This window comes from Zeus faber, assembly GCF_960531495.2.
Source record: "Zeus faber genome assembly, chromosome: 13".
NCBI lineage: Eukaryota > Metazoa > Chordata > Actinopteri > Zeiformes > Zeidae > Zeus > Zeus faber.
The window spans coordinates 31,139,726-31,155,732 of NC_137198.1; the positions used below are offsets into that span (position 1 = coordinate 31,139,726).

General features: G+C 40.2%; 1 protein-coding gene across 6 annotated transcripts in view; it reads left to right on the forward strand.

Annotated features, from left to right (window-relative positions):
- Positions 1-4,165: 4,165 nt before the first annotated feature.
- Positions 4,166-16,007, forward strand: part of c9orf72 (C9orf72-SMCR8 complex subunit) — a 60,832-nt gene continuing 48,990 nt past the window's right edge. For 3 of the 6 annotated variants that reach the window (XR_013844452.1, XM_080012186.1, XM_080012184.1), the window contains exons 1-6: positions 4,166-4,312; positions 4,725-5,189; positions 5,981-6,076; positions 13,107-13,171; positions 14,234-14,306; positions 15,162-15,278. Coding sequence is in view for 5 of the 6 variants with exons in the window: in XM_080012186.1 (XP_079868312.1) it covers positions 4,743-5,189; positions 5,981-6,076; positions 13,107-13,171; positions 14,234-14,306; positions 15,162-15,278 (798 nt within the window). In the remaining variant the exon portion in view is untranslated. The remainder of the gene's footprint in view (positions 4,313-4,724; positions 5,190-5,980; positions 6,077-13,106; positions 13,172-14,233; positions 14,307-15,161; positions 15,279-16,007) is intronic. The other 3 variants (XM_080012185.1, XM_080012187.1, XM_080012188.1) reach the window with 3 other exon arrangements.

Genomic DNA, 16,007 nt, shown 5'->3' on the forward strand with positions numbered 1-16,007 from the left:
CTCTCCTTTTCTTCCATATTTACTGCCATAACGATGACAGGAAGAGGCCATGTGCACAGTTGCTGTTCCAGTTTTCCTGGACCTAATTATCTTTTTTTTGATGCATGTTGTCGTCCGATGTTTATGTTTTTCCGTGTTCATGTTGTTGTTTGTTTCTATGTTTATGTTTTTCCAAGTACATGTTGTTTATTTGTCTCACCTGTGGTGATTCTCACCCTCTTGGAGCAGTGATTTTTGTTGTTTATAGACCCAAACATGGTACAATAGTTCACCAAAGAGGGGGATTGGTGGCGGTTCTGTACAACAAAAAACTGCACTCTTGTCATCCTACAGGTCGTCCACAGGACAGAGTTATTGCAGCAGTTTTTGATGATTTAAGAATTAATAAAGAGTTGCACTTGAACTCCACTTGCAGACTAACTCTGTCCTGAATGCAATGGCATACAAATACTTTGTGTTGTTTGCCCAGCATGCTGACAGCACAGGTTAAAAAAAAAAAAAAAAAAAAAAAAAAAGAATGATTGGATAGGTGGGCACAGCCAGATGCCATGAAAGTTGCCATCTCTGCTAATAAGGGAACAGTGAGAACCAGCGTCTTTATCCACAAAACCCATTTTGAACATTTTGTGTGTTGGGTGATATGAGCTCTGTGCAGAATCTTATATTGCATTAGTCACATTTTGGAATTGCGGGTCACAGAAAAGGGGTTGTTGCAAATAAGTTTCCACAGGTTGATATTGTGGAAACAACAAGGGTTCTTTCCATTCCATGTTAGGTAAAGATAAAGTGTCATCTGTTTTTTATAAAAGTTTGTATATTCTTGAAATGGTATTTTTTTAATGATCTCTATCAGTAATATATTCAATCATTGGAGGTGGTTGTAGGATGTTGTTCATCAAATTGATTTTAACTTTTAGAGACAACGGTAGTTGAAGGAATTGCAGGAAACTCTGACCACCGACATTATACCTTTGGGTTAAGGTTGGGAATGATATAAGCCAATTGTTTTCAAAAATGTGTTCCAGATGAGTAATTCCTTGTCTTTTCCAAGACTTAAAGATTATTGGTCTGTTTTTAACCCGAAAATCCAGAAAATGCCCGATATTACTCCTTTGAATCCTTAATTGTGCCTTTGCATGCCCATTTTCCCAGAGCTTACAACAATGAATTTTCCTTTTCTTTATTTTCATTTTGAGTGCTTTATTAAGTTCCTTTCCAACACATCTCACCATCAGATTGCTATCTTTAAGGACCTTTCCATATAAAACATCACCAATTCCATTCCTCAAAACTGTCGTCAGCTTTATAGGGCTAATTTTGCCAATGCCACTGTGGTGTGGGGATGGTGTGGTATGCAGCCACCCTGATCCCACTCACCTAGATGCAGGGATGGTGTGGCTGCTCACCACACCATCCCCACACCTCAGCCACACTGCCCATTTAATCTCATAATGACAACGTACTTTTTTAGCTCTTTGTCATTCTAACCTGTTACCTTCTGTTTCCCAATAAGTATTTGCCTTGGACTGATCAGGGCCGTGAGATGGGCCTCCACGATGAGAAATACTTGGAGAAACTGCAATAATATCCAGCCATATCCAGAAACATCGCTGCATCACTGTATACTGCAATAAACAGACAGGAGTCACTCAGCCTGAAATCTCCTCAGCTTCTAGAGCAAGAGAACCTGAAAATATCCCTTAAGCATGTCAAGCTTACTTATGTAGGGTGGACGAACCAATCTCATCTATGCAGTCATCCATGAGACGCAATGGGTAAGCATCTGGCATCGTCTAAGCATTCACCTTTCTGAAATCAATCCAAAATCTAGGACTACCATTTGTTTTAGCATCCAACAAACATGGTGAACTCCATGGGCTAGAACTGGGTTTGGCACTGAACTGGGTTTTCCTGCATTGAGGAAAATATACTCTACCTCCTTTTTCATTTCTTCCCTTTAATCTGGGTCAACCATGTAAGCACACTGATTAACGAGCCGATCAGTGATAAGTTTAATGTCATATTTAAGAACTGAGGTTTGTGAGGGGATATCACAGAATAAACTGGGAAAATCACAAATTTGCCTTTCAATATTGTCCCTTTGATCAGCAGGTAGGTGAGACAGATAAGGGGTAAGCCATTGGCTAGTCTTTGGGGAGTCCTATGGGCTCAACCGGATAAGCGACTGGGGTTTGAATGAAGCCTGCGGTCATCTGCTGCGTGTCTGCCTCTCACCCCATTTCTTGTCTCTCTCCACTGTTCTCTACAATAAATAATGCATCTGTAGAAGTTGGTGAGTGTTTGGGAAGACAAACTTCAAACGTCTCCTCGGGATGTATAGGCACTTTCGGACAGTTTTTACCACTGACTCATCTTTGATGAACAGACTGAGGAACTTGAAGCTCCACTTCAGCTCCATCTATGTGAATGGGTGCATGACCCCTCCCCTACTGCATGACCCTGAATGTCGACTATCATTTCCTTAGTCTTGCAGACATTGAGAGAGAGGTTTTGTCATGGCACCATGTTGCCAAGACACGTATCTCCTCTCTGTTGGCGGTCTCATCATTGTTGGAGGTGAGGCCCAGGAGGGAAAAGGCGGTGTGTAGTGTCAGGGTGATGGCATCGTCTGTAGATCTGTTTGGGTGGTTGTGGTGTGGGCATGGTGTGGTTTGAGAAGCCAGACCTGTCCTGGGTCTAGGTAATTGGGGGCCCAGGATCAGAGTGGCTGCATACCTGTTGCTTGTTGGTTGGTCTAACGAGTAACAGGTAAAACCTCCATCCCCACACACACTCAGGAGGGGAGCCCTGTCGTGACACATCTCCATTTGCTCCTGTGCTTATTCCATCTAGCCCACTGACTACAATAAACTGGTGTGTCTACAACCCCATAGTCTGTGTCTCTCTGCTGGAAGTATCTGAAAACCTCACTTGGGTGGCGTGTGACAGGCACACAGCCATACAAAGAGTTAGGATGGGCTTGGTAGTATGTCATAGACACTTCAGATCAGGAAGCTGATGTGCTGCAGGGTTGTTTTCCAGAGCTCAGTCAATGTGACCTTGAGTGCCTTCACTGTCTCCATCCCATGCCATGTTCTTGTTGTCTCATCCTGCCAGTGTGTTGCTGTTTGATTCCAGCTTCTCCTGAACAAGCCAGCACCATTCTTTGCCTCTGACCTGGTCGTATCACAACACTGTGCCACTGTTGAGGCCAGCGCTCCCTGTTGCCACGGCTCCTCCCAGCAACCCAGTGCTTGCAGCTGCTCACTGCTCTCCTAACCAAGCAGCTGTTTTGTGAATCCAAATGGGTGGGGGACAAAGGTGGCTCATTTCGTTGTCGTCTCCTTCCTGCTCACCTCTGCCACTCTGCTCTGTGCAGGCCTACATGCTTCTTCCTTAGTTAGAAAGGGGGCTCTCTCCTTTCTATTTTCCCCATTGAAATGCAGCTTCAAGGAAACCTAAAATGTGAGAACTTGGTCATTGGGTGGGTGCTTTTGGTCTGGTGATCGAGTTGTGGCTCCAAGTTATTTCATATAAAATAATAATAATAATAATAATAATAATAATAATAGAATGAAAATATGAATAATTTAATAGTTAATATAATAATAAATAGTTTAAGCAGATTTGAGCACTGCACTGTTTCTGAATAAGGCCCATTGACTCTAGAGTGCAGTCTCGTGCATGCAATATATACATATATTACGATATGGATACAAAGTGTGCATTTTAATTAATTTACATAATTGACAAACAAATCGAAAACGGACAAATAGCCAGGGGAGGTAATATATTCATACAAAAATATTACATTAAGTAATTACAGTTTTCTCTGCTTTTTGTTTGGTCAAATTAATTGTAGTTTCCATTAACTGTCTGGTGTTACTTTAAAGAAAAATTAATATTGGTTTGAATATATTTATTTATAGTTTTATGAATATGAAATGTACCCATCAAATGAACAATATAATCTCATATTTGATGAAAAACCAAACTGAACATTTTGTACATAAAGTGTCCCGCGTTGTGTATAAAAGGTTCTGAAAGAAATCTACACAATTCATTATTTTCAAAAAAAAAATGGTGTCGTAGTTATAAGGTCGCTAGAGGGCCACGTTAAGACGTTAGCCTTTTCCGCTGACGTCGGCGGAACCAGGAAGTAAACATGATGAGGTCTAATTAGGGTATACGTGTGAAATATATACTGTGTCGAGAATAAAAAAAAAATATATTTAACATCTCTTCAAGAATAAGTGAGACGATGTCTTCATAAATACTGAGCTGTGATAAGATTGCGACCGCGAATTTACAGGTACGCAAGTAGGTTACGCGAGTGATCGGTTTACGACGTTAGCCATCGAGCTAGCCAGATGTGATCTCCCAGCTGTTCAGCTTCTTTTATCTTACAATGACGATACACACACATTGTTAAAGCTACCTGGCCACCTTTGTGCTTGTAAACCCCTAACACATCTACAAAACCGGTAGGTTTCTATTCCGTTTTCCTTTCGCAACATTGACAAAATGTAACGAAAGTAAGTCTGCTTGAGGTGGCACCAGAGAGTTTTAAGAATGAATCATTTCGATGTTTATTATGTGATTTATTCAATATCAAATCGTATATGACCAGAAGAATAGATTTTTCTGGTGTTAATATCTGATTGTCCACTTTACAATGACTTCACATATTGCTGCCATTTTTTTCTGTCATCTGAATTTAACAGCAGAGGCGACTCTTAATCATGTCTTCTGGCTGTCCGCCCCAGTCGCCTGCTGTGGCCAAGACTGAGGTATTGGTAAATGGAGAGTGCCCCCTTTTGGCTGCCACGTTTGCCTACTGGGACAACATCTTGGGTCCACGGGTGCGCCACATCTGGGCGCCAAGGGGTGACCAAGCACTGCTTCTCAGTGACGGGGAGGTCACTTTCTTAGCCAACCACACGCTGAATGGTGAGATTCTGCGTAGCGCCGAGTGTGGAGCGGTGGACGTCAAGTTCTTTGTCCTTGCGGAAAAAGGCGTCATCATAGTCTCTCTCATCTTTGACGGAGAGCTGAAGGGCGACAAGAACACATGCGCCCTGTCGATTATTCTGCCCCAGACAGAGCTGGCTTTCTACCTTCCGCTGCATGCCATCTGCGTGGGGAGGTTCAAGCATGTCATCCACAAGGGCCGCATTTGGATGCAGAAGGTGAGCCACTACTCTCATAATACAGTATACATATGTGAACATTTCACCATATTTCACATTTGCTATCTGTGTCATACTTCCACTCTCTTGTCTTAGATGAAATGCAGTCCATTTTGTCCTCGCATCTTTGTGAATACACTTTTTAATGAGTATACTGCAAAGTGATGGGGGGTATTTTACTTATGGCTCTTTTCTAATCAACTTCTTTCTACATTTGTAGTAGACTGCTTACTTTATACACTCACAGTAGGACTGGAAGGTTTGTCACAGTAGTCATTGAGGATCTTCAGTCAATATAAATCAAATATATTTGCTCAACAAAATTCCATGTTACAGACTCCAGTTTTACATTCAGTTATTTGGGAGGTCAATGTGTACATAATGGTATCATACTAAAACTTTTTTTTTTTTTTTTTTTTTTTTCCCCCATAAAATCCGCCCAACCCGTTCTTAAGTTGTAAATGTTTTTAGACACTTGATGTGGAACCTGATGTGGGAGACAAAAGTTGAGTGTTTCAGGCTATATTTTGTCAAAAGAGATGTGTATGTAAAAAAAAACAAAAAAAAAACAGTCTAGTTAGTTCTAAATCCAGGATATAACTTATTCAATTATTGATCACAAATCTTTTATTCAGGAATGAGTTTTATCAATGAAATCATGGACTTGGGGGTGGATGTGGGCTTGTGGTATTTGACATTTTTTCTACTTATTCAATTTTGTTTTATGAAATGGAAAAATTAGGTTATTAAGTTCAGCCGTGTTCCTGATTCCTTCCTGCCTTGAACTTTAGGGCTACAACATAATTTCTGTGCTGAGCTCCGAAATTGTTCCCATCATGGAGTTGCTGGCATCTATGAAGACGAACAGCGTGCCAGAGGAAATAGATGTGAGCAACACACATACAGAAATACACATAAATTTCCCATCGAAAGTCCTTGGTAGCAGTGTTTGAGGGCCATTCACTATATATATATATATATATATATATATATATATATATATATATATATATATATATATATATATATACACATATACACACACATATATATATACACACACATATATATACACACACACATATATATACACACACACATATATATACACACACACACACACACACACACACGGGTAAAAAAGTATTTAGTCAGCCACCAATTGTGCAAGTTCTCCCACTTAAAAAGATGAGAGAGGCCTGTTATTTTCATCATAGGTATACCTCAACTATGAGAGACAATATGAGAAAAAAATCCAGAAAATCACATTGTCTGATTCTTAAAGAATTTATTTGCAAATTATGGTGGAAAATAAGTATTTGGTCAATAACAAAAGTTCAACTCAATACTTTGTTATATACCCTTTGTTTGCAATGACAGAGGTCAAACATTTTCTGTAAGTCTTCACAAGGTTTTCACACACTGTTGCTGGTATTCTGGCCCATTCCTCCATGCAGATCTCCTCTAGAGCAGTGATGTTTTGGGGCTGTCGCTGGGCAACACGGACTTTCAACTCCCTCCAAAGATTTTCTATGGGGTTGAGATCTGGAGACTGGCTAGGCCAGTCTTCTGGATCATCCAAATGCTCTCTAGCAAACTTCAGACGGGCCTGGACATGTACTGGCTTAAGCAGGGGGACACGTCTGGCACTGCAGGATTGAAGTCCCTGGCGGCGTAGTGTGTTACTGATGGTAGCCTTTGGTACTTTGGTCCCAGCTCTCTGCAGGTCATTCACTAGGTCCCCCCGTGTGGTTTTGGGATGTTTGCTCACCGTTCTTGTGATCATTTTGACCCCAGGGGGTGAGATCGTGCGTGGAGCCCCAGATCGAGGGAGATTATCAGTGGTCTTGTATGTCTTCCATTTTCTAATAATTGCTCCCACAGTTGATTTCTTCACAACAAGCTGCTTACCTATTGCAGATTTAATCTTCCCAGCCTGGTGCAGGTCTACAATTTTGTTTCTGGTGTCCTTTGACAGCTCTTTGGTCTTGGCCATAGTGGAGTTTGGAGTGTGACTGTTTGAGGTTGTGGACAGGTGTCTTTTATACTGATAACGAGTTCAAACAGGTGCCATTATTACAGGTAACGAGTGGAGGACAGAGGAGCCTCTTAAAGAAAAAGTTACAGGTCTGTGAAAGCCAGAAATCTTGCTTGTTTGTAGGTGACCAAATACCGAGGAATTTACCAATTAATTCATTAAAAATCCTACAATGTGATTTCCTGGATTCTTTTCCCCCATTCTGTCTCTTATAGTCGAAGTGAACCTATGATGAAAATTACAGGCCTCTCTCGTTTTTTTAAGTGGGAGAACTTGCACAATTGGTGGCTGACTAAATACTTTTTTGCCCCACTGTGTGTGTGTGTGTATATGTGTGTATATATATATATATAGATAGATAGATAGATAGATAGATAGATAGATAGATAGATAGATAGATAGATGTGTGTGTGTGTGTGTGTATGTATGTATAACATTTTAACCATTTCACCCTGACAAAACATTGGCAACGTTCTCCCAATTTGTGAAGTGCCCCGTTTGGGAGAACAGAAGAAGAGTTTTTTGTATAGTTGTGGTAATTGTTGTAGTTGTAATAAATAAGAACATAAAACATTGTATTAACACTTTATTTTTTTTAGAAAATTACTATTTATTTATTATTATTTTTATTATTATTGTTATTATTATTATTCAGAATTGAGGATTCAGTTTGTTAAGAACAACGCCCAGACAGAAGAGCGACCTCACGTGTCTACATCTAATTCTTGAACACTTGAAAACAAGAAGCTGTAGCCTACTTTTGATCAAAATAAAATATTGTTGGGCGTCAACATGACGCCCAACAATGTGTTAGTGTGTCTCAGCGTGATCATACGCAAGCCCTTTCCAACATGAAAACCTGTAACTTTGCTGGATCTTAAAGCAGCAGGGACTCTGTTCCCTCCGCTGCAATAAGGGCCGAGAGCCCCCGTCCCCGGACACAGTAACCCTAACCTAAAGTTATTAAATCTATGTGATCATTTTCAACCCGTCCTACAGTCTCTGCAACCCGGAGAAGGAACTTTTTCCACCCATTCTCTCGATCCATCCAGCTCGCCGTTGTGGTTGAGCTGGCAGGCAAGCGAAGAGCATGTGCCTGATGTCAGCCGACAGTCGCACCATACCCCCAACTCTTAAGAGATACGTCTCGTGTCCAAGCGTCATTTTTTTAAAAGAAAAATATTGAAATGTAAGAATATAAAGACCTGTCTCCGTCAGTTTCCATTAGAAAAATTGCAGCCGGTCAACGTGACCTGGAAGATTTCACTTTCCCGGAAAAAATGGGGAGATTCCAGTAAAATATTATCTGTACCTACTGATTGAAATTGATTAGCCGGCTATATAAAGAATGAAATCATGAATGCATGTCAATTTATAATACGGTTTTTTGAATATTCAAAATAAAATAATTCCCGTCAGTTAACGCAGTTAACGCAAAATACAATTTTGATAAAATCAAAAACTAAATAAATATGGCAAGTAGGTCTAAATAAATTATAAAAGTTTGTGGTGTTGCACGTCTTGTCAACATATTTTACACGATTGATATTTTCCGCCTACTTTAGGTCAGAACTTAAATATTAAAATAACTCCAGACTATGGCTGTATGTGTCATTGTTGTCACATTACATAATCTTTCTGCTTCTTCTTGGAGGTCTGGATACTGCTCTTTTGCATGCGTGCGTGCGTGCGTGTGTTTACAAGCGCAACCTGTCCACGAGGAGGGGGTGGAGCTTATTTCTATGTCAACTAACATGATTGGTTAGAGATGACAGGTCAGCTTTAGATTGTCCAAACTATGCTTTCTGTTGCAACTTGCCAAATGCGGAAATGAACAGATCTGCAGATTTTTTTTTTTATAGAATTGATTGGGTCTATTTTATTTCAGCATAGAGGAAAAAAATATTGTGATAATTATCGTTATTGTTTTATCACCCAGCACGAATTAAAATTGTGCTGAGAGGGAATTATTTTCCCCGGACATTATGACTGGAGAGATTTAAATATGTTGGACTTGAACAGATTTTCCCATTCAAAAACCGGTAATTACCGGATAACGGAAACGCTGGTCTCCGTAATGACTGGGCGTGTTTCAATTTCTCGTCTTTGCAGCCGAGTTCCATGGTTCGGTTTGGACTTCAAATTTTACTGAATGTTTTATTTTTTTCTTCCCGAAAACAAATTATATTTGAAGTATTTGTAAGAAATAAATATTGGTAAAAACCCAGTATTTGTGCTTTATTTGGATTCGGCTCCATCCCTACTTTACAGCAATGTTACTGCTTCCATTCCCACACACTTCCATTCACAGCCGTACCGGCATTTTCCCAAATGATACCAGGTCGAGAGTAGGGAACTTTAGGGAACAACTTTTACGGAACTAAAAAGCTGTTCCCACATTACGCTAATAAGTAACATTGCCAGTGGACTTAGAGCTTTCAGTACAAGTGGAACGGGCTTGATTTTATAACCGCTTCGTCAAATCCGCCCCCCCCCCCCCAGTATATGTCGCCAGGATTCAAGCACTCTGCTGCCGCCTAGCGTCTACTGACTACAAACTAATTTACCAGCGGCGATGAAAGGGTGTTGAAACCAGTACGTTGCGAGGTGGGGCTCCCATGGATCGGGCTTGTTGTTGCTGCATAGTCCACAGATGCTCTAACGGACCGGACCCCAACCCTGGCCATCCACATAAAAACATGCCACCTTCATCCATAGCTCCATGGTCCAGTTCTGACACTCACAGGCCCATTGTAGGCGCATTCAGTGGTGGACAGGGGTCAACATGGCCACTCCGACTGGTCTGCGGGCTACACAGCCCCATGCACAGCAAACTGCGATGCACTTTGGGCAGCGATAACCTTTTCAACAATTTGTGCCACTGTAGCTCTTCTGTGGGATGAGACCAGACGGGCTAGACTTCGCTCCCCACGCACATCAATGAGCCTTGGACGCCCAATGACCCTGTCACTGGTTCACTAGTTGTCCTTCCTTGGATCACTTTGATAGGTACTAAACACTGCATACCGGGAACAACCCACAAAACCAGCCATCACAATTTGGCCCTTGTCAAAGTATGTACCGGTACTCCTCACTTAGCGACCTACCTGTTTAACGACTGTTCGGACGACCAGCTCTCCGACAATTCGGTATTGAGCGCTGCATACAATATGGGCATGCACGGGGTCTCAGCATCTCATCAGGCAACACCGTTCTCAGTCTGTCTCATTTCCGCAGTAACATGTACATGGAAAAACAGAAACATAGAAACATGTATTGACAAAACTGAGTAATTAAGTTGGGTAAAATTTGAATGAATTATATTCTTATTTGTCTTATTTGTCCTTGTTCATTTTCAAATCAGAATCAGTTAGCTTGTTGGATATGTTTTTACACCTGCTTTCTTCAGTTCTATTACTCATTTATTTTCAATTACCAATGTTGATTATAAAACACGATTTAAAATACAAACCCCAATTCCAATGAAGTTGGGACGTTGTGTAAAATGTTAATAAAAACAGAATACAATGATTTGCAAATCCTTTTCAACCTATATTCAATTGAATACACTACAAAGACAAGATATTTAATGTTCAAACTGATAAACTTTATTGTTTTTTTTTGCAAATATTCACTCATTTTGAATTTGATGCCTGCACGATCCAGGCATCAAATTCACGTTCCAAAAAAGCTGGGACAGGGGCATGTTTACATGTTTTATGTGTGTTACATCACCTTTCCTTTTAACAACACCCAATAAGCGTTTGGGAATTGAGGACACTAATAGTTGAAGCTTTGTAGGTGGAATTCTTTCCCATTCATGCTTGATGGACGACTTCAGTTGCTCAACAGTCCAGGATCTCCGTTTCGCTTCATAATGCACCACACATTTTCAATGAGAAACAGGTCTGGACTGCAGGCAGGCTAGTCTAGTACCTGCACTTTTTACCACGAAGCCACGCTGTTGTTACACATGCAGAATGTGGCTTGGCATTTTATTGCTGAAATAAGCGGGTACGTTGCTTGGATGGCAGCATATGTTGCTCCAAACCTGTATGTACCTTTCAGCATTAATTGGGCCTTCACAGATGTGCAAGTTACTGTAGTGGAAAAAACTGCATCTAACAATTAAACTGAAGAAGAGAAGTTCGAGAGAGTCGAGGTCTGAAGATATAAGACTTTATTATCACTTGCAAGAAGTGACAACAGAATCTGAGTTGGTTTGGCAAAGAACTGCCGAGCCGCTCATGGACTCCTCCTTTTAACCTCTTTCTGTTGGTAGAGAAAGTACATCTGTATACTCAATTAGGATCCCTTCCCTCCTCCTATACGGTCAATAGTGCAAAGAAGCCATTTGTCTGCATTCTTTGACATCAGTTACAACAACAAACCTCCCGACACTAGTCCAGGCCACATTTTATGAGGGGATGTTTGCATTCACACACCTTCCCATGTCACATGGCCCACAGTCAACAAAGCACTTATTCATGTCTTTGCTGACCCCTGTCTCACACACACTTACTTCATTCATATAGCATATGGGCAAGATAACGAATGTTCTTTCTTATTTAAGTGTAGAATATAATGAACATATTTCTTTTAAATGTACTAGTAAATTTCTCCCATATTACCCATGCCATGGGCACTAACACACCCCCATACCATCACAGGTGGTGGCTTTTGAACTTTGCGCTGATAACAATCTGGATGGTCCTTTTCCTCCTTGGCCCGGAGGACACGACGTCCATGAATTCCAAATACAATTTGAAATGTGGACTCGCAGACCACAGCACACTTTTCCACTTTGCATTAGTCCATCTCAGATGAGCTCGGGCCCAGAGAAACCGGCGGCGTTTCTGGGTGTTGTTGATACAGTATATGGCTTTCACTTTGCATGGTCGAGTTTTAACTTGCACTTGTAGATGTAGCGACAAACTGTTTTAACTGACAATGGTTTACAAGTGTTCCTGAGCCCACGTGGTAATATCCTTCACAGAATGATGTCTGTTTTTAATGCAGTGCCGCCTGAGAGATCAAAGGTCACGGGCATTCAATGTTGGTTTTCGGCCTTGCCGCTTACGTGCAGAGATTTATCCAGATTCTCTGAATCTTTTGATGATATTATGGACTGTAGATGATGAAATCCTTTAATTTCTTGCAAGTGTACATTGAGAAATGTTGTTCTTAAACTGTTGGACTATTTGCTCACGCAGCTGTTCAGAAAGTGGTGAACCTCGCCCCATCCTTGCTTGTGAATGACTAAGCCTTTCGGGGATGCTCCTTTTAAACCCAATCATGAGGCTTACCTGTTTCCAATTAACCTGTTCGCCTGTGAAATGTCCCAAACAGGTGTTTTTTTGAGCATTCCTCAACTTTCCCAGTCTTTGGTTTCTCCTGTCCCAGCTTTTTTGGAACGTGTTGCAGGCATCAAATTCAAAATTAGTGAATATAACAAAATAAGCCAAAAAAACAAAGTTTATCAGTTTGAAAATGATATATCCTGCTTTGTAGTGTATTCAATTGAATATAGGTTGAAAAGGATTCGCAAATCATTGTATTCTGTTTTCATTTACGTTTTACACAACTTCCCAACTTCATTGGAATTGGGGTTTGTAAAAGGCAAACCAAGGTTAAAAACGAAAAAGCTATAATAATGAAGATAATGTGAAAAGATTTTAAATGGGTGCCTCACTGTTTGCAAGTGGGGGCATGACTGTTTGCAAGTGTGTTGACAGTGTAAGCGAAAGTTGAAAAAGGAAATATCTCCTTGTAGCAAATTTCTGTTCTGGATCATCCATTGCAGTGTTTAGTAAATCTGCCATTTGTTATTGTTCGCCAAACAAATGTAAAATAAATGTTACTTTTTTCTGATGAGGTAGATAAAAGACACAGTACTAAACGATGATGACATTGGAGACAGCTGCCATGAAGATTTCCTACACAAGTAAGTATCTGTGTTTCCTTATGAAATGTTCTGTTTGTGGGCAGGGGTAATGTAGCATAGTCTATTTCTTTCCTTTTTTTCAAGTATTCAGTTTCACTGTGGTAATAATGTTGGAATACATGTAAATGTGAATAGCCTGAGCTACAGTCACCGTTAGACTGGTTGGAACTTTCAATCTTCAGGGCAAATCAATACCGAATTTGAATGCAAGATATTACATATAGTGCTTGTTGAAAAGGGCAATCAATAGCATAGTTTCTACAGTGCCCAAGAAGCTAATTAAGAAGCTGAACCTGTCCTGAGAAAGAAGACACCTGCAAGATGAAACGTTGCACAGAGTTCCTTCCAGCTTGAAAGGGACACTCCTCAGAATTGTTTCTTCTATTATAAACACTGTGTTTACTCTTTTATGAGTATGAAACTGGAGGTCCCTTGGTAGAGTCCAGCATACAGTTATGACCAAGGGGTCCACTCTGATGAATAGATGTGTTTTTGTTTTTTTTCTAGTTAGCTGGTGAGTGAGGTAAGGGTTCAGGTAAAGATTTGTTTTATGAGTAACTTTTTTTAAATTGTATTTTTTTGTGAAAATTATGATCGCCCATGGTTGACGTGTTACTACAGTATTCATCCCAGTCTTTGTACCAAATTGGAACTAAAGAAGAAATGCAGCAACACCATTAATGTTGCGGTCATCCTGACATAATGGATCACTTCCACCCAACACTGGAACCACTTTTTTCGAAACTTGGGAAAAGCATGCATTTTTTTTTATTGAAACTTTTAATGTCATTTATCCTCTTTCCTAGCGTCCCACAATCCTTTTCTCACTGTGGTGAATGGTTTCATTTCGAGCCAATATGCGACCAAAAACCCCTCTAGCTGAGCTACAGATGTGTGGTCTGATGAAGCGTCTTGTAGAGCTAGGTCAGGCTGCCAATAGTTATCATAAAAGCTGATAAAGAGCTCTTACCTTGTACTTCTCCACTGAAGCACTAGACACTATTGGGTAGCTGGACTAATATTAGCAGACAACCGGCTAATTATTTTGTTTTTGTGCCTCAGAGCCATCAGCTCTCATCTACAGACCTGCGGCTGCTCAATGGTGGTTGGAAGCAACCCTGACAAAGTCAATAAGGTACTTTCTGACGTATACACGCGGCCAAAATAGCGCAAAAAGTATAATCCTGTATTCACAGCATACGGATAATATGGGATTTAAAATCCTCTCCCAAATAGTGGTTTAAAGTGTTGTCTAATGTGGCAATGCCGGCGCACCTAACAGATCAGAACAAGCTCTTTCTACCCTGTTGGGGAGAAAGACAGAGTTGTATTTTTTTTTTTTTAATTTTATTAAAGGGAGCAGTATTGGACCAGATTATAGCTGATAAGCTGTCTACTTTCCAAGAAATTAAATTTCCTTGACACAAAGTGTCAACCAGTGTCTTGGTTAACTTGGTTAAGCCATTGCATTAGCAGGATAATTCCCTTATTAAATTGTAAACTTGCTATAATTTAATTATACAGGTACTCCTCACTTAATGACCGAGTTCCGTTTCTAGGACCGAGTCGTTATGTTAATTGATTGATAAGGGACGACCCGTGTTATTTCAGGGTAAGGGGGCGAGGCGATTGCGAACACTAATGTAGTGAATACTGACAGACTGCGGGAACAAGACTAAGACTGAGAACATGATGCGCGATGAGATGCTTGACACTGAGACAAATTTATGAACGAGGGAAATTGATGGTAGATTTATGAAAGTTCCCCCATATCTGACCAGACGGTGTGAAAGGGAGCGGTTGATCTAATCCACACGCGTCCAAAGTAGCAAAATCACACTTAACTTATTCTTACTCAAAGAAAATATGTAGATATTAGATATTGTATTATAGGGAATTCTGAAGTAACCTTTGCAAACAAATTCTAAAATGTCTCGTTCTGTGTATGGCAATATAACTGAATATGTCTTTTTGTTTGTGTGCAACACAGATCGTGCGGACACTATGCCTCTTCCTCACGCCAGCAGAGAGGAAGTGCTCTCGTCTTTGCAAAGCAGACTCCTCCTTTAAGTACGACACTGGCCTGTTTGTTCAAGGTCTACTCAAGGTAGCAACTAGTTTCTGAGATACTATGTTGTATTTTTCAAAATACATATTCATTTTTTTTCTTTTGATCTTAAATAATGGTCCATGTTGGTCTCGAAGGTCACCTCCATCTTCCCCCTTTCACTTTCTGCTTCAACTGTTCATTTTGGTTCAAACAGAAAATGGGGGTGAGTTAGCGCTTGAATGTTGCGTATTGGCAAGCGCCATTGCAACTAGCAATAAACAAAGCGCATTGTCCCCAACACTGATGGGTAATTCATAATTTTACTGGAGGGAAATACAAGCACAATCTTTTTGATGTTTGGGCTGTTTAAACAATGCCATTTCATACACCTGTGGACAAAATAAGTAAGTGTAAAGCTCATTTTAGGTTTGACCAAAACAGTTAATCATTCATTTAAGAAAAAATAAATTTAGTTGAAATGCTTATGTTGACTCTCCAAGGCATTTATAGTAAAACGTAGCAACGTAGCAAGGCAGAATTACTGTAAAGTCTTTTTTATATTTAATTTTTATATATTATTATATTATTTTATAGTATTATAACTAGTTTTGGTAGTTAGTTTTAACTTGAATCTTTAACTTTTGGTGGCTAGCCAATAAAAACATAATTAAAGAGTGAAAAAACTGGAGCTATAATCTATTAGAGGTGGCCTTTGCGTACGCTTTATGTGATGTCTTTATAATTTATTTAGATTCCTCACTCTGATTGGCTCAGCTTGTGCACAAA